This window comes from Anomaloglossus baeobatrachus, chromosome 2, assembly GCF_048569485.1.
Source record: "Anomaloglossus baeobatrachus isolate aAnoBae1 chromosome 2, aAnoBae1.hap1, whole genome shotgun sequence".
Taxonomy (NCBI): Eukaryota; Metazoa; Chordata; class Amphibia; order Anura; family Aromobatidae; genus Anomaloglossus; species Anomaloglossus baeobatrachus.
This window is the reverse complement of record NC_134354.1, coordinates 628,543,231-628,567,399: the sequence shown is the minus strand read 5'-3', so window position 1 is coordinate 628,567,399 and position 24,169 is coordinate 628,543,231. Positions and strand designations below refer to the sequence as shown.

The 24,169-nt window shown below is 49.9% G+C and overlaps 1 protein-coding gene across 1 annotated transcript in view; it reads right to left on the bottom strand.

Moving 5' to 3' along the window:
* The window catches only part of COG3 (component of oligomeric golgi complex 3), a 234,030-nt gene that overhangs the window by 170,268 nt on the left and 39,593 nt on the right, over nucleotides 1–24,169 (bottom strand). The window contains exons 6-10 of the mRNA XM_075336880.1: nucleotides 22,895–22,987; nucleotides 14,041–14,166; nucleotides 12,952–13,032; nucleotides 5,673–5,716; nucleotides 3,140–3,266 (exon numbers count right to left, since the gene is read on the bottom strand). Of these exons, the coding sequence (XP_075192995.1) occupies nucleotides 3,140–3,266; nucleotides 5,673–5,716; nucleotides 12,952–13,032; nucleotides 14,041–14,166; nucleotides 22,895–22,987 (471 nt within the window). The remainder of the gene's footprint in view (nucleotides 1–3,139; nucleotides 3,267–5,672; nucleotides 5,717–12,951; nucleotides 13,033–14,040; nucleotides 14,167–22,894; nucleotides 22,988–24,169) is intronic.

The following is a 24,169-nucleotide window of genomic DNA, read 5'->3' as shown; positions in this document are numbered from 1 at the left end:
TGGTCGCTATAAGGTCATTCACTATGGCGTCACCTTCAGGTGTATCTAGGTTGAGAGCGGCCTCAGGATCAGAATCCTGATCTGCTACCTCCGCTTCATCATCCAGAGAGTCCTCCTGCTGAGACCCTGAACAGTGTGATGAAGTCGAGGGAATTTCCCAGCGAGCCCGCTTAGGCGGCCTGGGACTGCGGTCCGTGTCAGAGACCTCACCCTGGGACCTATGAGTCACCCCAGGAGCACTTTGCTGCTCCAACTGAGGGGGGCCTGGGGTCAATGATTCAACAGTGCCCGGGGCCTGAGTCACCGGTCTGGACTGTAAGGCTTCTAGTATCTTAGCAGACCATTTATCCATACTCTCAGACAGTTTGTCAGCAAATACTGCAAACTCCGTCCCTGTCACCTGGACAGTGGTAGCAGGTGGTTCCACCTGGGCCACTAGTAGCAGAGGCTCCGGCTGAGTAAGTGCCACAGGGGCCGAGCATTGCACACAATGAGGGTCGGTGGAACCTGCCGGTAGTATAGCCGCACATGAGGTACAGGTTGCAAAGTAAGCCTGTGCTTTGGCACCCTTGCTTTTTGCGGACGACATGCTGTTGTCTCCTCTGAGTACAATCCAGGAGGGTATATAGCCAAAAATCAACAGTGCGACCGTACAGTGTAAATGTATAGCATATAAGCATATATATTATATATATATATATATATATATATATATGTACACTTCGGCACTCAGTGGGGCCAGCACCACAGGTGCTGCTTACCGACCGCTCAAAGCGGTTGTGTGATCACCAGATTCCCTGCCTGGGCCTCCCAGAGCCGTGTTGTCTCTCCTCTCCAGCGTCAGAAGTGCTGACAGGAATGGCTGCCGGCGTTCTGTGGGGAGGAGGGGGCCGTGGGCGTGCCCTAGAAAGTGCGGGAATCTGATGCCCCACTGTGCTGAGTGAGGGGGGAGGAGGATACAAAGTATGCTCCAGCCCTCAGCGCTGACGTCCTGTGCAGCGTCCCGCCCTTCCCCTGACTGGCAGGCCTGGGGGCGGGAATATGCGATACTAGGCCGCAAAAGCCGGGGACTAAAGTTATAAGCGCGGCCGGCAAATAAGCTCGGTCGGCGCGGTAGTCCCCGGCGTACTAACACACCCAGCAGTGCTGCAGTGTGTATGGCACAAGCGCTCCATGCGCGGTCCCCCACGGGGACACAGAGTACCTCACAGTAGCAGGGCCTTGTCCCTGGCGATACCCGGCTCCTGTCCAGCAGATTCCCCAGGGGCTGCGGAGGGAGCATGGTCCCAGTGCCTGGAGACCGATTAGGATACCACTTCACCCAGAGCCCATTAAGGGATGGGGAAGGAAAACAGCATGTGGCTCCTGCCTATGTACCCGCAATGGGTACCTCAACCTTAACAACACCGCCGACCAGAGTGGGGTGAGAAGGGAGCATGCTGGGGGCCCTGTTATGGGCCCTCTTTTCTTCCATCCGACATAGTCAGCAGCTGCTGCTGACTAAGATGTGGAGCTATGCGTGGATGTCAGCCTCCTTCGCACAAAGCATAAAAACTGAGGAGCCCGTGAGGCACGGGGGGTGTATAGGCAGAAGGGGAGGGGCTTTACACTTTTAAGTGTAATACTTTGTGTGGCCTCCGGAGGCAGAAGCTATACACCCAATTGTCTGGGTCTCCCAATGGAGCGACAAAGAAACAGGGGTTGAGCATTGCTCACAGTGAGGGTAGGTGGAACCTGCAGGTAACTTAGCCGCACAAGAGGTACAGGTCGCAAAATAACCCTGTGTCTTGGCCCCCTTGCTCCTTGTGGACGACATGCTGTTGTCTCCTAGGAGAGTGATCACTGAGGGTAAATGGGGAGGGTATACAGCCCGACCGAACAGAAATATATAAATATATATGGTATCTATTCCGGCACCCTGAGGGGACCAGCACCGGGTGACCGGTGTGGCTTACCGACCGCTAAAAAGCGGGGTGTGTGTCCTCCAGATTCCCTGCCTTAGGTCTCCCAGCGTTGCAGAGCTCTGTCCAGGAAAACTTCCACAGGCAGAATGCCAAAGAAATGGCTGCCGGAGCTCTCAGGGGAGGAGAGAAGCCGGGGGCGGCGTTAGAAAAAGTGCGGGAATCTGGAGTCCCCACAGTGATCAGTGAGGGGAGGAGGAACATACAGGATGCCCTGGCCCTCACAGCCGACGTCAGGCCGGCAGTCCCGCCCTTATCCCTGATAGACAGGCCCGGGGGCGGGAGTTTTGCAACTAGGCCGCAATTGAAGCCGGGGACTAAATTTAATACCGCGGCCGACAAACAGGTGCGGTCGGTGCGGAAGTCCGCCGGCCATCACAAATAAGCAGCTGCTGCAGCGTCCGGGATGTAGGCGCTCCATGCACATCCCCCATGGGGGTACAGAGTACCTTAGTGATGCAGGGCCCGGTCCCTGAGGATAAACAGACTCCTGTCCGACAGCTTCCCCCAGGGGCTGCGGAGGGAGCACGGTCCCAGTGACTAGATGACCGCTGAGGATCCCACTTCTCCCAGAGCCGCTAAGGGATGGTGAAGGAGACGGCATGAGGCTCCTGCCTTTGTACCCACAATGGGTACCTCAACCTTAACAGCACCGCCGACAAAGTGGGGTGAGAAGGGAACATGCCGGGGGCCCCGTGGGGGCCCACTTTTCTTCCAACCGATATAACTAAAATGAGAAGATGAGTGGATGTGTGCCTCCTTCCACACAAAGCATAAAACTGAGGAGCCCGTGATGCACGGGGGGTGTATAGGCAGAAGGGGAGGGGCTTTACACTTTTTAAAGTGTAATACTTTGTGTGGCCTCCGGAGGCAGAAGCTATACACCCAATTGTCTGGGTCTCCCAATGGAGCGACAAAGAAATTAGAGATATAGCCTATAGATGAGAAAACTATTCAAAAACATAGGACACAAGACATAATGGGCATATGAAATGTTATCCCTCGCATACAGTACACATGACAGCTTATTCTGAGCAGCCACCTGAAATGACAGGTTCAGTTTAGGAGTACAGCGCCGCCATCATCAATTTTCACTGTTTTTAAGGTTGTCAAGCCGTAAAAAGCAAAAAAGGAGGAGAGTGTATTCAGTGTAGGCCGAGTAATCATAGATGTCTTACCAACGCACAGTGATCCCTGTTGTTCTGGCTGGTTAGATCTGTAATTGTGCTGGTGATACTTGGACTGAGCAAGTTCTCTCGCTGATCTAAATAGCACTGATGTATTTCACCAAGAAGTAGTTGATACCTTTCAGAGAAAACAAAAAAAGTCAACCCAGGTACATTTTCAAAAATTGGCTATAATAGCACATATTAAATACTTTGGACGTCACATATAAAAGCCAGTGCAGACAAAGTGCCAGTGCTAATAATAACCGTCCACATCAGCTGTTATTTCTATTGTGCTGCAGACATCTCACCCGTATACGTCTTGAGCTTTCTTCCTATACAAAGAGCCTCTGAAAAAAAACAACCTTACAGTGCAGTAAATAAAAGCTGTACCCCATCTCCCATCATCCCAGCGGTCGGGAGCCTTGCGGTCTTTATGTGCAATATGATGCAGTCCGCTTTAAAGGGATTGTCTCAGGCCCCATAAAGCTACATGCGCTATTTTTACTGTCAGAATGACGGCTCTTCAGACCCCGACAGCCCACTCATATAGCAACAGGATCTGTCGGATGCCATTGGCATCTGTGCTTCAACAGATCACAGCTGTGAAAGGAATCTAACCCCTCTATTAACCCATTTATTACTGGGCAATTTTTAATTTTTTGCATCTTTTTTTTCTCCTCCCTCTCTTCCAAAAATGATCATTTTTTTTCTATTTTTCCATCAACATAGCTGTGCGAAACTTTGTTTTATGTGGGATGACAGTTTTGAACACCAACCATTTCCACATACAATGAAAAACGAAAAGAAAAAAAAAAACAAGAACTAATGCCTCGATTCATCATCCCGCCTGTCTTGATGAATGGGTATAGTGGAGTGTAATGTCCTCTTAATTAGGAAAGTCTTAAAAAAAAGAAAAAAGTATATGCATCTGTGCAATGGAGTAAGGTCCACCTTAACACATCATGAATTAGGAGAGCGGGTGTCACCACGCCCCCGACCAACCCCAATCCCAGGTCCACCCATTCAGCAAAATATTTCACACCCTTCAAAGCGTTATACACCAGGTTTCTAACTTAAACACATGGCTGAATCAGGGCCTAAGTGTAGAAAGACTGAGAAACAAAAATGCTATTCCACCAGTTTTGTTTTGATTTTACAATGTTCATTGTGCAGCCAAAATGCCTCATCATTCTGATTCTACACATTAGTATGATTATGGCAATACAAAGCTTCTATTGATTTTTTTTGCTTTCTATTAACTAGTGAAAAAACGTGGTTTGCGCTGCCATTTTCTGAGACATGTAACCAGTAGTGTACTGCTAATAGCGGAAGATAACGCAAACGCCATGGGACCCCCAAATCCAGTCTACCCCTGCCCCCTCAAAACAATAATCCTTTCACACTTCACTGATTGCCTGTTCTGCACAGTCCCAGGGACTGATAAAGCGCTGCTCACTGTGTACTTGGGGATGACCAACAGCTCCCTGCACTTCACCCAAGAATAGCAGCAGGGGGAATAACATTTCCTTTTCTCCCTTTAGCTACGTTTACAGTAAGGGTACCTTCACACTTAGCGATGCAGCAGCGATCCGACCAGCGATCTGACCTGGTCAGGATCGCTGCTGCATCGCTACATGGTCGCTGGTGAGCTGTCAAACAGGCAGATCTCACCAGCGACCAGTGAACAGCCCCCAGCCAGCAGCGACGTGCAAGCGACGCTGCGCTTGCACGGAGCCGCAGTCTGGAAGCTGCGGAGACTGGTAACTAAGGTAAACATCGGGTATGGTTACCCGATGTTTACATTAGTTACCAGCGCACACCGCTTAGCTGTGTGTGCAGGGAGCAGGGAGCCACGCACACTGAGCGCTGGCTCCTTGCTCTCCTAGCTGCTGTACACATCGGGTTAATTAACCAGATGTGTACAGCAGCTACATGTGCAGAGAGCCGGAGCCGGCAGCACAGGCAGCGTGAGAGCTGCAGAGGCTGGTAACTAAGGTAAATATCGGGTAACCACCTTGGTTACCCGATGTTTATCTTGGTTACAAGCTTACCTCAGCTGTCAGACGCCGGCTCCTGCTCCCTGCTCGCTTCATTTGTCGCTCTCTCGCTGTCACACACAGCGATCTGTGTGTCACAGCGGGAGAGCGCCTTTGAAGAAAACGAACCAGGGCTGTGTGTAACGAGCAGCGATCTCGCAGCAGGGGCCAGATCGCTGCTCAGTGTCACACACAGCGAGATCGCTAATGAGGTCACTGCTGCGTCACAAAAAGCGTGACTCAGCAGCGATCTCGGCAGCGAGCTCGCTGTGTGTGAAGCACCCCTAAGTCTACCAAGGCAGGATTTAAACACTGTTTACCAGTAGATTATCCTTATATCTGAAGAGAAATAATATTTCTGGAGGTGACAGTTTTCATTTAACTTTGCCTAGACTATGGGGTCAAAAATAAGAATAAAACTTTCACCTTTTCTTAAGACAAAAATAAAGTTTGAGTAAATTAATAAGCAGGGTTTTTTTGTTTTCTTAGATAAAAACAATACGCACTCTGGTAACTTCTCCGATCGCTGCTCCATTTGTTCAATGAGCGTCTAGCACAAAAAAAAACAAAAAACATTACAGTTAACAAGACTGTGTAACATTAAAGAAGCACGCCAAGCAAAAAAAAAGAGAATTTTGTTACTTACCGTAAATTCTTTTTCTTATAGTTCCGACATGGGAGACCCAGACCATGGGTGTATAGCTTCTGCCTCCGGAGAACACACAAAGTACTACACTCAAACGTGTAGCTCCTCCCTCCTAGCATATACACCCCCTGGTAGCCAGTCCTAGCCAGTTTAGTGCAAAAGCTGAAGGAGGACATCCACCCACAAGTAGAGACAGAGCAAAAGCCGGAACAACCGGAACCTCTGTCTACAACAACAACAGCCGGTGAAAACACACGGAACAAGAAACCTGCCAACAGGCAACAGGGAGGGTGCTGGGTCTCCCATGTCGGAACTATAAGAAAAAGAATTTACGGTAAGTAACAAAATTCTCTTTTTCTTCATCGTTCCTTATGAGAGACCCAGACCATGGGACGTTCCAAAGCAGTCCATGGGTGGGAATAAACAGAAAAACTGAGAAGTAGGCGAAACCTAACTTCACAAATGGGCGACAGCCGCCTGAAGGATGCGTCTGCCCAAGCTCGCATCTGCCGAAGCATGAGCATGCACTTGGTAGTGCTTCGAAAAGGTATGCAGACTAATCCAAGTGGCAGTCTGACAGACCTGCTGAGCCGTAGCCTGGGCCTGAAAGCCTAAGAGGCACCGACAGCTCTGGTCAAGTGTGCCTTGATCCCCGGCGGGAGAGGCACTTGAGTACACTGGTAGGTATCGGAAATGGCCGACCTAATCCAACGAGCCAGGGTCGGCTTAGAAGCCGAGAGGCCCTTACGCTGACCAGTGGTCAGCACAAAAGAGAGGTGCACCGCCTAAGAACAGCGGTGCGAGACACATAGATCCGGAGCGCCCGCACCAGATCCAAAGTATGCAACGACTTTTCAAAGCGATGAACAAAAGCCGGACAAAAGGAAGGCAGGGAAAATGCCCCGGTTAAGGTGGAAGCAGCAACCACCTTAGGGAGAAAGTCCGGAGTCGGACGGAGAACCACCTTGTCTTGATGAAAAACCAAAAAAGGGGTGACTCCGAAGAGAGTGCAGCCAAATCAGAGACCCTCTTGAGGGAAGTTATGGCCACTAGAAAGACCACTTTCTGTGAAAGATGAAACAAAGAAACCTCCCTAAGAGGCTCAAAGGGGGGTTTCCGGAAGCCGTGAGGACCGGATTAAGGTCCCAGGGCTCCAAAGGCCGCCGGTAAGGCGGAATGAAGTGAGATGCGCCCTGCATGAAGGAGCGCACCTGAGCCAGCCGGGCGATACGCCGCTGGCACAACACTGACAGAGCAGAGACCTGTCCCTTAAGGGAATAGGGATAGTCCTAGCTGCAGACCGGACTGTAGAAGGGACAGGAGGATCGGCAAGGCCAAAAGGACAAAGGATACTTCCGAGCTCGAGTCATAGTGGAGATGACTTCAGGAGGGATACCAGAAGTCGTCAAGATCCAGGACTCAAAAGCCACGCCGTCAATCTGAGAGCCGCAGGATTCTGGCGGAAAGACGGACCTCGTGAGGGAAGGTCTGGACAGTCCGGGAGATGCCATGGCACCTCTACGGACAGACGGAGCAGGTCAGGGTACCAAGCTTGCCTGGGTCAGTCTGGAGTATGAGAATGACCCGACGGCCCTCCTTTCTGATCTTGCGCAGGACTCTGGGCAAGAGCTAGAGGGTGAAACACGTAAGAGACAAAGCTGGGACCAAACTTGAACCAGTGCGTCTGCCGCAAAAACATGAGGATCGTGGAGCCACGGTTTGACGGCTGAGATAATCTGCCTCCCAGTTTTCCACGTCTGGGATGTGGGCTGCGGATATGGTGGACTAGGAGTCCTCCGTCCACTGAAGAATGCTTTTAACCTCCAACATTGCCAGGCGGCTGAGTGTCCCGCCCTGGAGGTTGATGTAGGCAAACGCTGTAGCGTTGTCTGACTGGACTCCAATGTGCCTGGCCGCCCACAGATGGTGAAAGGCTTAGAGAGCTAGAAACACAGCTCTGATTTCCAGCACATTGATCCAGAGGGCTGATTCGGACAGAGTCCAAGTGCCCTGCGCTCCATGGTGGAGATATACTGCTCCCCAGCCGGAAAGACTTGCATCCTGGTGAGGATCACCTGGGACGGGGCCAGGAAGGAGCGTCCCTGAGACAGAGGGGCCGAAGCCACCACTGAAAACGAGCCCCTGGTCTGTGGCGAAGCCACCACCCCGTGGAAGGAGGAAGTCCGCTTGTTCCAACAGCGGAAAATATCCAGCCGCAGAGGACGCAGATGGAACTGGGCAAGGGAATCGCTTCCATTGACGCCACCATCTGATCCAGCACCTGTATCAGGTGCCTGATGGAACGACGTCGACCGCCAGCGGAGGGACTGCTGCTTGACTAAGGGCAGCTTCACAAGTGCCGACAGAGTCTCGAATTGCGTCCCTGGGTACGTGAACTTCTGGGTCGAAGTCAGAGTGGACTTGGACAGAATGACAAGCCACCCGAATTGGTTAGAGTGGCGAGAGTGAGCGAGGCACTCCGCTAACAGTCTGCACTGGATGAAGCCCAGACTAGAAGGCCGTCCAGGACAAAAGGATCACTGCCAACCCCTAGAGGAGCAGGACCGCAATCACAGCTGCCCCGACCTAGAGAATACTCGAGGGGCCGTGGCTAACCCCAAGGGAAGAGCCACGAATTGGACCACTCCGATTGCAAAACGTAGCCAACGCTGGTGTGAAACTGCGATTGGCACATGCAGATAGGCATCTCTGACGTCGATGGATGCTAGGGAATCTCCTTGGGTCATTGATTGATCGCAGAGACTCCATGGGAAAATGCCGCACCTGAACATGCTTGAGAAGCTTGAGATCCAGGTCGGAAGGCACCGCCCTCTTCGGGGACTAGGAATAGCTCAGAACCGTTCCCAGTCGGGAACCGGTACAATTACTCCATTGGCCTGCAAGAATGCCACAGCCTGTGAGAAGGCGGCGGCCTTGGAGCAGGGGGGAGTTGACAGAAAAAATCTGTTTGGCGGGCTGGATAGAATTCTATCCTGTAGCCGTGGGAGATGGTATCCCGCACCCACTGATCGGAGACGTGTTAAAACCATACGTCACCAAGGTGGGAGAGCCTGCCACCGACCAAGGACGTTGCTGGCGTGGCCAGATAGGCAGGAGGAGGCTGACTTAGTGGCAGCATCTCCTGCGGTCTTCTGAGGACACGGCTTTGTGCGCCATTTGGGTTTACGATCCTTGGCTGAGCTAGAGGCCGAGGGCTTAGAGAACGATCAGATGGAGGAACGAAAAGAACGAAACCTCGACTGATTCCTGCCCTGGACAGGTTTCCTGGTTTAGGTTTGTGGCATGGAAGAACTCTTCCCGCCAAGAGCTTTCTTAATAATTTCATCCAGTTGTTCCCGAATAGACTGGTCCCAGCAAAAGGGAGCCCAGCAAGGAACTTCTTTAGAAGCATCTGCTTTCAGCTTCCGAAGCCACAGGAGCCTGCGGATAGCGAGGAAATTAGCTGAGGCCACCGCAGTGCGGTGAGAGTCTCCAGCATGGCAGACATGGCATAGGATGAAAAGACTGAAGTCTGGAAGTTAAGGCAACCATTTCGGGCATAGAGTCCCTGTGAGGGAATGCATCTCCTCTAGAGAAGCAGAGATGGCTTTGAAAGCCCGCACTGCTGCAAAAGCTGGGGAGAACGAGGCCCCTGCCGCCTCCATACAGATTTGGCCAGAAGGACAACCTGGCGGACAGCAAAACCTTAAGTGAGGAGCCATCAGCCACTGATACAACGGTCCGGGCTGAGAGTCTAAACACCGGAGGGACCACCTTTGGTGAATGAGCCCACTCCTTGACCACCTCTGGTGGAAGGGGAAAACTGTCATCAGAACCACGCTTTGGGAAGCGTTTGTCAGAGCAGACCCTGGGCTTGGTCACAGTGGCCTGAAAACTGAAGTGGTTAAGAAACACACTCCTTGTTCTCTTAGGCAAGTTAAACTGGTGCCTTTTTGCCAGAGAGGGTTGCTCCTCTGATACTGGCGGATTGAGGTCCAGTACAGAATTAATGTACAGTGGGATCCTTAGAGAGGTGCCGTCAGCCACTGATACAACTATCCGGGCTGAAAGTCTAGACACCGGAGGGACCACCCTTGGTGAATGAGCTCACTCCTTGACCACCTCTGGTGGAAGGGGGAAACAGTCATCAGAACCACGCTTAGGGAGCGTCTGTCAGGACAGGCTCTGGGCTTGGTCACAGTGGGCTGAAAACTGGAGTGGTTAAGGAACACACTCCTTGTTCTCTTTAAGGTATACTGATGTCTTTCTGCCAGAGGGGGATGCTCCCCTGATACAGGCGGATTGAGGTCCAGTACAAATATAATGGACGCAATCAAATCATTAGCATCTGCATCACCTTCGGACAGATCAATGGTACATGAAGTAGCGTCCGAGCCCCTAGTAAAGACATCCTCATCGTCCAGTGAGTCAGCTCGTGAATCAGAGCTGCGGGACGGGGAATGACAGGGGACCCTGCGTCTCCATTTTAGGAGGACGGGGTCTGAGATCAGATGAAGAGTCCTCTGTGAGCTTTGCTGAGCGAGCCGTAGCAGCAGAAGCGCCCTGAGAAGGGGGCTAATGCATGCTCAGCACCACCGGAGCCGGAGCAGCTGGACGGACCACTGATGAGCCTCCAGGCTGAGGGACCACTGTGTTTATGTGCTCGGTACAGGCAGTACGAGTCTACATGCAGTGCATATTAAGAACAGCCTTGCAGCCTTGCTCTGATGTGAGACATGCTGCAGAAGTGGGGGCTCTGTCCAGAATGACCCCCAGCAGCGTATATAAACAGAGAATATAAGCAGCGGCACAACCCGGAGGTTGTGGCTTGCCAAACCGTTTAACATACATTTCTGTGCCCTCCAGTCCCCCAGCCCAGGCCCCCATTTGTCACAATGTGGTATCTCTGTGCCTATGCAGACATTGAGAACGCTGAGAAAATGGCGACCGGAGCGAGGAGAGGGGGCGGGGCCTACTCAGAGCGGGCAAATGAGGTATACAGGGGAGGGGGAATCTTTCCTCAGTGAGGAGTGTCCATTCCCTGTGCTGAACAGCCGCTGGGCAGAGCCGCACTGTCCCTCTGCATGACTGACATGCAGGGGCAGTGAAACCGAAACTAGGCCTCAGGCGAAGCCGGGGCCTAGATTTAAACATGCGGCCGGCGTGCAGGCACCATCGGCGCGGTTCTCCAGTGAAAACTGGAGAACCGGCCGGAAATGTTAACACAAACATAAAACACACTCTCTACAATAAATAAAGTACAAGGGACCGCTGGAAAAACCACTTTCTGTGGTAAAAACGTCTCAGTACTTAGCTTGTGAGACGCAGATGCCAGGTCCCTGGGGGGTGAGCGCTCCGTCCAGCAGGATCCTGAAAAAGGGCTGCGGATGGAAACCGGTCTCCTGCAAAGCAGTGAGAACCGTGATGGCTCCCACTTCAAGCCAGAGCCCAAGGGGATGGTGAAGGAGCACGGCATGTGAAGGCTCCAGCCTTGTAAAATCAACCTTAACAGCACCGCCGACACAGTGGGGTGAGAAGGGACATGCCGGGAGTCCAGACTGGACCCGCTTTTCTTCCAAATCTTTGAAATCCAAAAAATCAAAAATCAAAAATCAGAGAATGCATGTGTGTGTGTGACCTCCTGAACACAAAGCATTGAAACTGGCTAGGACTGGCTACCAGGGGGTGTATATGCTAGGAGGGAGGAGCTACACGTTTGAGTGTAGTACTTTGTGTGTCCTCCGGAGGCAGAAGCTATACACCCATGGTCTGGGTCTCCCATAAGGAACGATGAAGAAAAATATTCTTACCTACATATTGCATATCATATTGAAGTGTATTGTACAGGTTTTTGTGTATGCCTTGTGTATGCCTTGCGTAAGCCCGTTTAAGTTGAGCTGCCATGTCCAAGATGTTTACCATCTCAATTCCTTATACACCTCATACTGACTACATTTCCCATGAATCGCTCATCATACTGCTTGTACCCCTATATAAATGGTGTAAAGTGATAGATCAGTGACAGGGAAAATGTCTCATGATGTGTATATAGCAGAGAGTCAGCACGCCCTACGTAATGTGTATGCAGCAGTCCGTATGCCCTATGTGATGTGTATACAGCAGAGTGTTAGCAAGCCTTAATGTGGCGTGTAGACCGAATGCAGCTTACTGAGGGTGGTGATTGAGAATGGTTTGGTGAGGCAGGAGCAATGCTGTGGGCTGTGCGCTGTACTGCGGGAAGTGCTGGTGCTCGCTGCGGGTGGTGAGGCAGGGGCCATTCTGAAAATGTCGGCGGTGAAAGCTTCAAATAGAACCAGGAGTCTGTGTGTGCACAAATCGAGCTCTCATCTCAAGGTCTCATCTGCGCATGCGCTGCCTCCAGCCTATTGATTTAGCAGCGGATTAAGGAAAACGGCACCCAGAGGTGGCGCATCCACAGAGTAGACCTCGGCTTGTCACTGCCGATAGGTCAATCTGCACATGTACTGACTCCGGGCGCCATTTCTTTGAAGTCCGCACTGCCAACAGTTTCTGGGTGCTCATGCCTCAACGCTCGCAGCAAGCATCTGGGACACCTGCCTCATCATCACCCTATTTCACCACCGCCCCAGCCTACAGTGACCCTACTCCACCACAGCTGGGGACTGGAATTCTTTGGCTGGGGAGACCCATGCTTATTGGGCCAACCCCAGCCTAAAAATGGCAGCCTGCAGCAGCCCGGAATTGTTGCACACATTCTATTCGACAGTCCCTGCACTTTTGCCCGACTCTTTCCCATTTGCCCTGGTGCGGTGACAAATTGGGGGTAATAAGGGGTTAAGGGCAGATCACATCAGTAAGGTCTAGATTAGTAATGGGAGAAGTCTATGAGACCCCCCCATTACTAATCTGTAAATAAAAACAAAAACAAAGAAAAATCCTTTATTTGAAATAAAAGACAAAAGAAGGCACCCTTTTTCACCACAATATTAATCCCAAAACAACCCTGCAGGTCCAAAAGTAATCCACACGAGTTTGCACAATTATACCAGCTCTGATTCACACCAAGGAGCCATAGAACATTACCACACGCTGTGAGGGTCAGGCAGAGACTGAGCTTACAGTCTCAAGATATCTTCTAGAAACTGAAGAACACTCACCCTGACTTTTGGAGCTGCTCCCCTAAACTTGACATAAAATAACGTGAAGGCGTTTTCAGAATGTGGTGCTATTGATGGATCCTGATGAAAAAAAAATAAAGCAAAAAAGATTTACTTTTATTCAGAAATGACCAACACATAAATCAGCATTAGTGTTACATCTAGACACATTCACAGTAAGTCAATATGAGGTATATGTTCTATTGTTACCAAGAAATACCATTAAAAAAACCAAAACAGTGGCAGAATTAAAGGTCTCTTGTATACATCCCATAAGAGACCCTGGGGCTGCTGCACATACATCCCATAGGAGACCCTGGGGCTGCTGCACATACATCCCATAGGAGACCCTGGGGCTGCTGCACATACATCCCATAGGAGACCCTGGGGCTGCTGCACATACATCCCATAGGAGACCCTGGGGCTGCTGCACATACATCCCATAGGAGACCCTGGGGCTGCTGCACATACATCCCATAGGAGACCCTGGGGCTGCTGCACATACATCCCATAGGAGACCCTGGGGCTGCTGCACATACATCCCATAGGAGACCCTGGGGCTGCTGCACATACATCCCATAGGAGACCCTGGGGCTGCTGCACATACATCCCATAGGAGACCCTGGGGCTGCTGCACATACATCCCATAGGAGACACTGGGGCTGGTGCATATACATCCCATAGGAGACACTGGGGCTGATGCATATACATCCCATAGGAGACACTGGGGCTGATGCATATACATCCCATAGGATACACTGGAGCTTGTGCATCTACATCACATAGGAGACATTGGGTCTAGTGCATATACATCACAGACATTGGGGCTGGTGTATATATATCACATAGGCAGACTGCTGCCTTCATAATAGAAACGGGACAGAAGTGCAGAGCTAACTCCGCAAGCAAATATAGTCCTGACATAATCCTTCATTAAATACGTTTCAGTAGTGAAGGCTTCATAAGTACAATGTGAAGAGCAATTAAAGGGTAAGAAAGCTGTGGAGGCTAGCCCAAGCACTGCAGTCCCTGGGCACCTACACAGGGTCCAGAGGTTCCCCATCCTTGGTTTAAGAAACCTTTTCTTACCCGCTTCATTAGCTGATTTGTGAGATTTTGTAGAGTGTTCACTGTGTAAGTTTTCATAAGGTGCATAGCTTTAGAAAGACATTGCTTAAACTTTGCCAGATATACAGGATAATCTTTATAATTCGGCTGGAAAAAAAAAGAAAAACCATGTGTAAGACACTTAAAAGGCCATGAAATTTAGCAATTTGCATATTAGTGTTAAAACCATTTATTAATTCTTACTTCATATTAATAAATACAGCATGTGCACAGTTATTAGACAAGGGAGGATTTTGATCATATTTTGATGTGGAATTTCCAACTCCAAGCGGGATAATCTGGAATGCTTATTAGATGAAGCAGATCAGGTGATGTGTGGTTGTGTAATGCGGGAGGGTGAGGCCAAAGGATATAACATCCTTTATCAAAATGTGCAAAAAGTATTAGGTAGCTTATTGTCTTCGAAATGGACCAAACAAGAGGTTTATCTGAATCTGAAAAACACGGATTTTTGTGTACTCACCGTAAAATCGTTTTCTCTTAGCCATCATTGGGGGACACAGGACCATGGGTGTTATGCTGCCTATCCATAGGAGGACACTAAGTAGATGCAAAAGCATAGCTCCTCCTCTGCAGTATACACCCCTGGCCGGGCCAGGCAAGCTCAGTTTTAGTACACAAGCAGTAGGAGAAAAAAAAGTAAACTTACCTCAACAGAGGAACATGAGAAAAAAAAGTCATAACCAAATAAGGTACTGAGAGAACCAAGGCCCAACAGGGCAACAGGGTGGGTGCTGTGTCCCCCAATGATGGCTAAGAGAAAACGATTTTACGGTGAGTACACAAAAATCCGTTTTTCTCTGACGCCTCATTGGGGAACACAGGACCATGGGACGTCCTAAAGCAGTCCATGGGTGGGAAACAAAACAAGACAATACAACCCAAGGACTAGGAACCAGTCCCAGACAGCCTGGAGCGCCTACTGAGAGAGGTGCTCTACTGCCGTTTGCAGAATTTTCCTACCCAGATTTGCCTCAGTTGAAACCTGGGTATGGACTCTGTAATGCTTTGAAAACGTATATAGGCTAGACCAGGTCGCAGCCTTACACACCTGTTCCACTGAAGCCTGATGCCGAATGGCCCACGAAGCGCCAACTGCTCACGTGGAATGAGCCCGCAGCCCACTAGGAATGTGCTTGAGTTGCAAGCGGTAGACTTCCTGGATCGCAGAGCGAATCCAGCGAGCCAGCGTCGCCTTTGAAGCTGCCTGTCCCTTCTTAGGCCCCTCAGGAATGACGAACAAAGAGTCCATTTTCCTAAAGGGGGCTATCCTGGATATGTAATATCTGAGAGCTCTGACGAGGTCTTACGAATGCAGAGACCTTTCCACCCTATGAACCGGGTGTGGACAAAAGGAAGGCAGAACAATGTCCTTGTTCAAATCAAACGGGGTAAGAACCTTTGGAAGGAAATCCGGAAGGGGGTGCAGAACCACCTTGTCCTGGTGAAAGATCAGAAAAGGCTTGCGGCAAGAGAGTGCTGCCAGCTCCGAAACCCGTCTGATGGACGTAATTGCCACTAAGAATGTTACCTTCCAGGACAGAAGAGCAAGGCAGGATTCCTTGAGGGGTTCAAAGGGAGACCTCTGGAGACCATCCAGAACAAGGTTGAGGTCCTATGGTTCCAGCGGCCGTTTGTACGGGGGAACTAGATGGGAAACGCCCTGGAGAAAGGTCTTGACTTGCGGTTTTTGAGCCAGGCGGTATTGGTAGAAGATTGAGAGCGCTGAGACCTGCCCTTTAAGGGAACTGAGAGCCAACCCCACTTGCAAGCCAGACTGTAGAAAGTCGAGAATTCTGGGGATGGCCAGAGGCATAGACTGGACGTTAGTTTCCCTGCACCATGAAAGGAAGATTTTCCACGTACGGTGGTAAATGCGGGATGAAGCAGGTTTTCGGGCGCTGATCATGGTGGCAATAACCGCGGGGGAGAATCCCGCTCTTGTTAATACCCAGGTCTCAATGGCCATGCCGTCAGCTTCAGGGCTCTGGAGTTCTGATGGGAAATGGGCCCTTGGGTCAGCAAGTCTGGGATGTCTGGAAGGCGCCACGGTGCGTCTGTGAGCATTTGTACTAATTCGGCGTACCAGGCGCGCCTGGGCCAGTCCGGTGCAATCAGTATCACTGGGACTCCCTCTGCCTTGATCTTCCTGATTACCTGCGGCAGCAGGGGTAGAGGTGGAAATATGTAAGGCAGGCGGAAGTGGTGCCAGGAGCAGACTAGAGCATCCGCGCCGATGGACTGCGGGTCGCGTGACCTGGCTATGAACGTTTGCATTCAACCTTGAGGCCATTAGGTCCACGTCTGGTGTGCCCCAGCGAGTGCAGATGTGTAGAAACACATCTGGGTGGAGAGACCATTCTCCGGCAGTCAGGCCTTGGCGACTCAAACTCTGCTGCCCAGTTCTCTACCCCCGGTATGTGTACCGCTGATATCACGGATCCCGTCGATTCAGCCCAGCTGAGGATCTTGTGGGCCTCGAGATAAGCCGCTTTTCTGCAGGTGCCCCCCTGCCGATTGATATAGGCTACAGCTGTCGCATTGTCCGATTGGACTCGAATCTGACGACCCGCTAGCAGAGGGCAGAACGCCCTGAGCGCGAGGAAGATCGCGCGGAGTTCCAGGATGTTGATGGGAAGGAAAGACTCCTGGGGCGTCCAACGTCCTTGAGCAGTGTGGTGCCGGTACACTGCTCCCCAGCCTAGGAGGCTGGCGTCCGTGGTCAGAACCAGCCAGTTCACTGGGAGAAAAGATCTCCCCTTCGATAGGGATGAGGACCGAAGCCACCAGCGGAGTGCGTACCTGAGTGAAGGAGTCAGGTGAAGATGTCTGTCCAGGGAGAAGGGGCTCTTGTCCCAGGCCGCTAGAAGGGCTAGCTGCAGTGGGCGGAGGTGCAGTTGAGCAAAGGGTACTGCTTCCATAGCCGCCACCATCCTGCCGAGCACTTTCATGCTGAATCGAATGGAGCGAGACGGAGGACGTAGAAGGCAACGTACCGCTCGTTGAAGAGCGAAAACCTTGTCCTGGGGGAGAAGGAAAAAGCCCCGACGGGTGTCCAGGGACATGCCCAGGAAGGTGATGGATCGTGATGGGATCGGGGATGATTTGTCCAGATTCACTAGCCACCCTAAGCGGGATAGGGTGTCCACAGTGATCTGTACGCTGGTTGAGCAGTCACGGAAGGAGGGGGCTTTGATGAGGAGGTCGTCCAAGTAAGGGAGAACGACTACTCCCCTGGCGTGAAGGACGCTCATGGCGGCCGCCATGACTTTGGTGAAGACCCTTGGTGTGGTGGCAAGGCCGAAGGGTAGAGCTACGAATTGAAAGTGGGAGTCCTGAATTACGAAGCGGAGGAACTTTTGGTGATCTGGGGCGATGGGTATGTGCAGGTACGCGTCCTTGATGTGTATGGAGGCGAGGAATTCCCCTTCGACCATGGATGCAATAATGGACCTTAGGGACTCCATTCTGAATCTCCGTACGTGCACATGTTTGTTTAGGTGTTTGAGGTCCAGGATGGGTCGAACTGACCCATCCTTTTTGGGGACCACAAAGAGGTTGGAATAAAAACCCCCGAACTTCTCGTCGTCTGGGACAGGTATTATCACTCCTGCTGTTTGGAGCGAGTGGATTGCTGAGAAAAAAGCTTCGCGTCGTTTTTGAGTCTTTGGGGGGTTTGAGAGAAAGAATTTCGGACCCGACCCCCCCCGAGTCGGTTCAATGTGGTAACCGGAAGACACAAGGTCTCGCACCCATTTGTCGTCTGAGGCGGCAGCTCAGATGTGTTGAAAGAGCCGCAGTCGACCTCCTACAATGAGTGTGTCTTCCGGGGCGCCGAAGGAGTCATGAGGGGGGAAAACGTCGTGGCCGAGTCTCCCTAGTACTGGACTGTTTCGGTCTAGGCTGCCATGACGAAGTGGGTTTCGGGGAGAGCTGAGAAGGTCGGTCCCTGCGTAGTCCGCGGCTGGTGGCGGGGACAGCACGGGATGTCGACCAACCAAATGAGTTCCGAAAGGAGCGGAACGAGGACTGTGGACATCTGGTGAAGGACGTCCTGGACTTCAGCTGGGGGAGGGAGGTACTCTATCCTCCCGTGGCGTCAGAAATGAGCTTGCCCAGACGTTCGCCAAACAATCGGTCTGGAAAAAAGGGAAGGCCCGTGAGAGACTTCTTGGAGGCAGAGTCCGCTCGCCATTGTCGGAGCCAGTGAGCTCTACGGATGGCTATGGTATTTGAGGTGGCAAACGCTGCGCAGGTAGCAGCGTCCATGGAGACCTGGATGAGGTACTCTGCCGCAGAGGCAATTTGAGCTGTTACCTCTGTGAAGGTATGAGTGAACTGGGATTTCTCAAGCGAAGTGTTAAGGGATTCTGCCCAGACCGAGATCGCCTTTGCGACCCACACAGAGGCAAAGGAGGGCGAGAGGGAGGAACCCGTAGCCTCAAAAGCAGAGCGGGCGAGGTGCTCCACCTGTCTGTCGGGTCCTTGATGGAAGAACCATCGGGTAAAGACAGGAGCGTCTTTGTGGTAAGGCGGGAGACCGGGGGGGGGGGGGGTCGACCGAGGGCAGATCGGCCCAGCCCTTAGGGGCAGGTGAGGCAAAAGGGTACCGGGACTCCATGAGCTTTCGGTTACCGAAGCGCCTGTCAGGCTCCTCCCTTTGCTTTGTGAGGATACCCTGAAACTGGGTGATAAGCGAGAATCTTTTGGGGTTTCCTTGCCCTCTTAAAGGAGACCGCATGGTCAGTGGTAGTGGATGGGGGATCCTCCACATGCAGAGTTTGGTTGATTGCTGCTATAAGGGAGTCTATTGCAGTTTGATCATCTGGGGGTGATGAAACCAAGGAATCCTCCTGGTACAAACAGCATTCTCCCTCCTCCAGCTTATCAGAAGCCGTGGAGCGTGTGGGAGAGCCTGCCCTGTGTGCTCCCGAGGGAAAGCCCGCTGGAGACACCCGGCCATGTGCTCTTTTCCTGATCCCTGCAACCGGTGAAGCATGTGCCCGGATTACCTCAGAAGGATCCTCCATAGGGGTATTCTCAGGCTGCGTTCCGTCCAGGGACCCAGAAGGGTGTGGAGGACGACATTGCATAGCCAGAACCAGGTCCTGTGACAGTTTTTCCATGGATTGGGACAGAAACTGTGCCCATTCCGGTGGGCTGGGGGCCCTAGGCTCTGGGGCTGCCGGTTGCGGCGGTGGTGGCAGGGGGGTTTTGGGGGGCTATAGGGGCACAGGACTCACAGAGAGAAGAGGTGTGTTTACGTGGTAGCTCAGCGTGGCAGGCAGTGCAGGCTGAATAATAGACTATGTGGGCTTTAGCACTCTTAGTGCCCTTAGATTTCTGCATGTTCCTAATAGGAGTATGCCAGGACAGGGAGCAATGCTCAGCAGAGCTACAATTGAAGCAAGCACCTCACCAGAATCAGCCGATGGCCCTGTCCTCAGGAAGGATTAAGCTCTATGAAGATCTTCACACACTTTCCTGGGGGGAGGGGGGCTCATCGCGTCCGCGGGGCTTAGCGCTAAAAGAGCAGGAAGATGAGTCAGTGTGCCCCCCCCCTGCTGTGGGTAGTGTAAAAAAAAAAAAAAAAAAAAACCCGGCGGGAAGGGAGCTTCTGAGTTTTCCTCCCTCTCCCTACAGTCAGCACACAGCTTGTCACCGGTGGTTATCAGCTGGCTTTTCTGCTAGAGCAAATAAACAGAGCAGATAATAAACAGCGTGAGTCCCTGAGCCCTGGGCCCTCCTCCCTGCCACCAAATTATCTGCAAGACTTTCTGCAAACAGCAGAACTTCCCCCTCCTCCAGCCAGCAAGCTAGAGAAAGTTAACACTGTGTGTGCAGGATCATTGCTCCTTGCACATAATAAATACTGGAAATGTCCTGGGGGCCTTCCCTGCAGCGTCTTTTCTCCCTTTGTCTGGGAAACCAGTCAGGGGGGATCTCACCTTAAACACTGCTTTCCAGGCAGTGAAAATAGCAGAGTCAGCTTGCTGTGTCTGTGTCATATTCAACTCAGAGCCTGCAGAGAGGGGCTGAGGAATTGGGCTATAGTGGAACAGGCCTCTACCCTGGGCTTTGGAAAATCGGTGTCTGTGGAACCAGTCGTCCAGCCCAGGATCCAGCGTCGCAGAAGGGGGTACGTGTAGGCAACACTTCACGTTCCCGCCCATTGATGGTAGTGAGAGATCGGTCCCAAAAGGAAACTGTCGCCCTCAAAAAATAAACCTTGAAAGGAAGTGCCTCCTACAGACAGTAAGCTAAAACTGGGCTTGCCTGGCCCGGCCAGGGGGTGTATACTGCAGAGGAGGAGCTATGCTTTTGCATTTACTTAGTGTGCTCCTATGGATAGGCAGCATAACACCCATAGTCCTGTGTCCCCCAATGAGGTGTCAGAGAAAAAGTCTTCCCGAGAGGTGCAGAAGTCTTGAGATTGCCAACATATTGGGGCATGATCACAGAATAAAGAATAAAGACTTTAACTACCAAGGATTGAGAAGAACCAAAAGTCAAGCGACCAGAGGACCATTATCCTCCAGTGCTGTTATATTGCAGAACTTCAACCATCCTGGAGGCCAGAGAAGTACAAGGAGTTCAACGCTCAGAGACATTCCCCAAGGTAGGGGAGGCTGAAACCCAACCACCAATGAACAAGACACAGAAGTTGGAATGTCAAGATAGGGCCAAGAAATATCTTAAGACTGATTCTTCAAAAGTTTTATGAACTGATAAGAAGAGTGACACTTTATGGACCAGATGGAAAAAAATCTGCATCTTTCAAGAAAACTATGGTTTTTAACCCCCTTCAGCCATGGGCGATTTTCCGTTGTCTTCTCCCCTTCTTCCGAGAGCTGTAGCATTTTTATCTTTCCGTCAATATTGCCATATAAGGGCTTATTTTTCGTGGGATGAGTTGTACTTTTGAAGGATACCGTTAGTTTTACCATATACAGTAGTGTACTGAAAAAAAAGGGAAAAAAAATCCAAGTGCCGTGAAATTGCAAAAAAAAAAGTGCAATTGCACTATTGTTTTCGGGGTATTTTTATTCACCGTGTTCACTATATGGTAATATGTTAACTGATGTGTTCGAGTGATGACTCAGGTCAGTATGAGTTCAGAGGTACCATACATGTATAGTTAACTTTTATCCAAGTGGTAAAAAAAAAAAAACAAAACAGGTTTGTCCAAAAAAAGAATTGCGCTTATGCCGCCATTTTCTGAGATCCGTAACGTTCTCATTTTCAGGATCTTGGCTCAGTGATGGCTTATTTTTGCCGCTTGAGCTCATATTTTTAATTATACCATTTTTGCCAAGATGTGAAGCTTTGATTGCCTGTTATTTCACTTTAGTACAATGTTGTGGTGACGAAAAAACCGTAATTTTGTCAAATCAACAGACATGTGCGCTGATCACCACCGGCTCACTGCAGCAGCCGGCGGGGATTACCGCGACACGACCAATGACGAAACAGTACAACATTGGTTGTAAAGTGTTAAGCAGGACAATGAACCATTACATGCATCCAAGTCTGTACTGCTTGGCTGCCAGTAAAGGCCTTAAAGATGAATGAATAATGACATGGCCCCTTCATCACCAGACCTAAACCCTATTGAGAACTTGTGGGTCTTTCTAAAACGGGAGATTTAAAGTGAAGGAAAGCAGTCACCTCTCTGATCAGTGTCTGGGCGGCTGGGGATGGTGCTGCCGAAAAAGTTGCTTGTCAACAGATTAATATTCTTCCAGATTATGGATGGCATATATCTGTTATTGAAAAGAAGGGGGGCAATACTGGTGACAGAAATTTTCTATCAAACGTATTTTTGTACATTTTGAGTTGTTTGGTTATTATTCTCTCCAATAGATGAAAAACAATTGGGATAGGAGGATTCACATTTTACATTTAGTTGCATAATAATTCTGCACATTAATAGTTACCCGATAATTATACACACATTCTAAGGCAAAAATTCGCTTTTTCTTTCTTAAATAGTTTAGGTTTATTAACCTTTGCAATGACAGACAACACAGTAGTTGTTCAATAAAATTGATCATCAAAAATACAAATTGCCTAATAATTCTGTACACAGTGTAGAACAAGATCAATAAAGACATATTGCTAGCTTTACAAGGGTATTCCCATCTCCTACATTTATAGCATATCCCATGGATAAAAGCTATGGTAGATGCGGATGCCACCAGCATATATCTTGAAAAGTCCGGCATGCCTGTCTCAGTGAAGATGTGGTCAGACTTCACATTCATTCATTTGAAACTGACACTTCTTCACGGAAAAGCAGCCGACCCTGTTCAAGACAGATGCGGGTCTAATTATGGTATAGCCCCTTAAATGAAAATCTAAAAGCCTAATGTACATAACGGAATACTAAACCCAAGCATTGCTTGGAGGGGGGGGGGGGCAAAATCTTATTCAAAAATAAATCCTCCACTTTATTTCATAAGACTTCCCAACCAGCAGGCGAGGTTGTCGTAGGGCTCGGACTATTGAGATTCACAACTGTTTCATTAACCTGCAGTGACACCTACTGGTCTCTGTGAAAACTGCAACCATTGATTGTGAAATGCATGTTGGAGCCTATACACACCTAGCGTAAAAGCTGAAAACTGAAGAAAAAAAAAAAAGGAGCATAATGGGCACAATAATGCATACGCTACGATTTTAGAAGTATAAAACACTAATATGAACCATCCTGACTGAAGTGAGAAAGTAAAATCCGTTCCCATCAGACAAGCTGTTCTGTAAACCAGGGGATAATGCACAGAGAAAGAAAAGGACATAAGAGACTTCAACTTACATGTGAGGAGATGTAAGAGATACAGTCATCCAGCTTGGAGAGCATGGGGATAAAGCCTTCACTGTTCACAGATAACGTCGGAGAATTCAACTTCTAGAAAGAGGAAAGATCAGAGACAAGCTGTTACTGGCTAAGGAGGTATTAATCCAGACTCAATATCTACTGTGTTAAAGTATTGTAATATTACTGATACTATAATATTTCATATGAAAGTTATTTAAAGAGGACCAACCACCAGGATTTTCCTATATGAACTAAAGCTGGTGCTATACTGGTGCGATCATGGGGATTCTAAACATACCTTTAGTTGTGAGATCGGATGTATAGTATCTGAAATACAGACAAGTAAAGCTTGTGAAATGCACTTTTACTTGATGAGAGGTGCAACAGAATATCTAATAGGTGGGTCGGGTTTTGCTAGTTATTCCCGCCCCTGTCTGTCCTTCCTCGTTGCTCTCCTTCCTGCCCTCCCTCCCCTTCCTGATAACAGATAGGGGGAGGAAGGACAGACAGGGGCAGGAATAACTAGCAAAACCCGACCCACCTATTAGATATTCAGTTTCACCTCTCATCAAGTAAAAGTGGATTTCACAAACTTTACTTGCCTGTATTTCAGATACTATACATCCGATCTCACAACTAAAGGTATGTTTAGACTCCGCATGATCGCACCAGTATAGCACTCACTTTAGTTTATATAGAAAAATCCAGGTGGTTGGTCCTCTTTAAATAACTTTCATATGAAATATTATAGTAGCAGTAATATTACAATACTTTAACACAGTAGATATTCTGAGTCCAACATTTTAGTTCAGATGTAATTCAGATAATCTGGTCACAGTTCCAAAACAGCTGGAATAGTGATGAGTGAGCGTACTCGCCCCTTCTGGATACTCGATCAAGCATTGGGGGGCTCTGGTACACTCGGTCGAGTATCATAGGTGCTTGGATGTGATGTTCGCAAAAGATCCGAATCAAAGACTTGACTCCCTTGAGTGAATGATGGGAGCCAGCACCCCAGTAAGAGCTGCATGCAGTCTCTAACTGGCTCCCACTGGAGGTAAACAAAACTTTTGGATGTAGTGCATTTAACAAAAAACAAAGAAAAAAAAAAAAAAACCTCTCAGATTAGGTAGCAGATTCTCTTTAAAAAAGGAGCTGACTTCACCCAGTGGTGTAAGCAAGCCCAATCATTATCATTAGTGTGCACAAGGCCAATCTTAATAAGTCGGCCCTAATGTCTATCAGCCAACCAAATCACGATCATGGAGCACT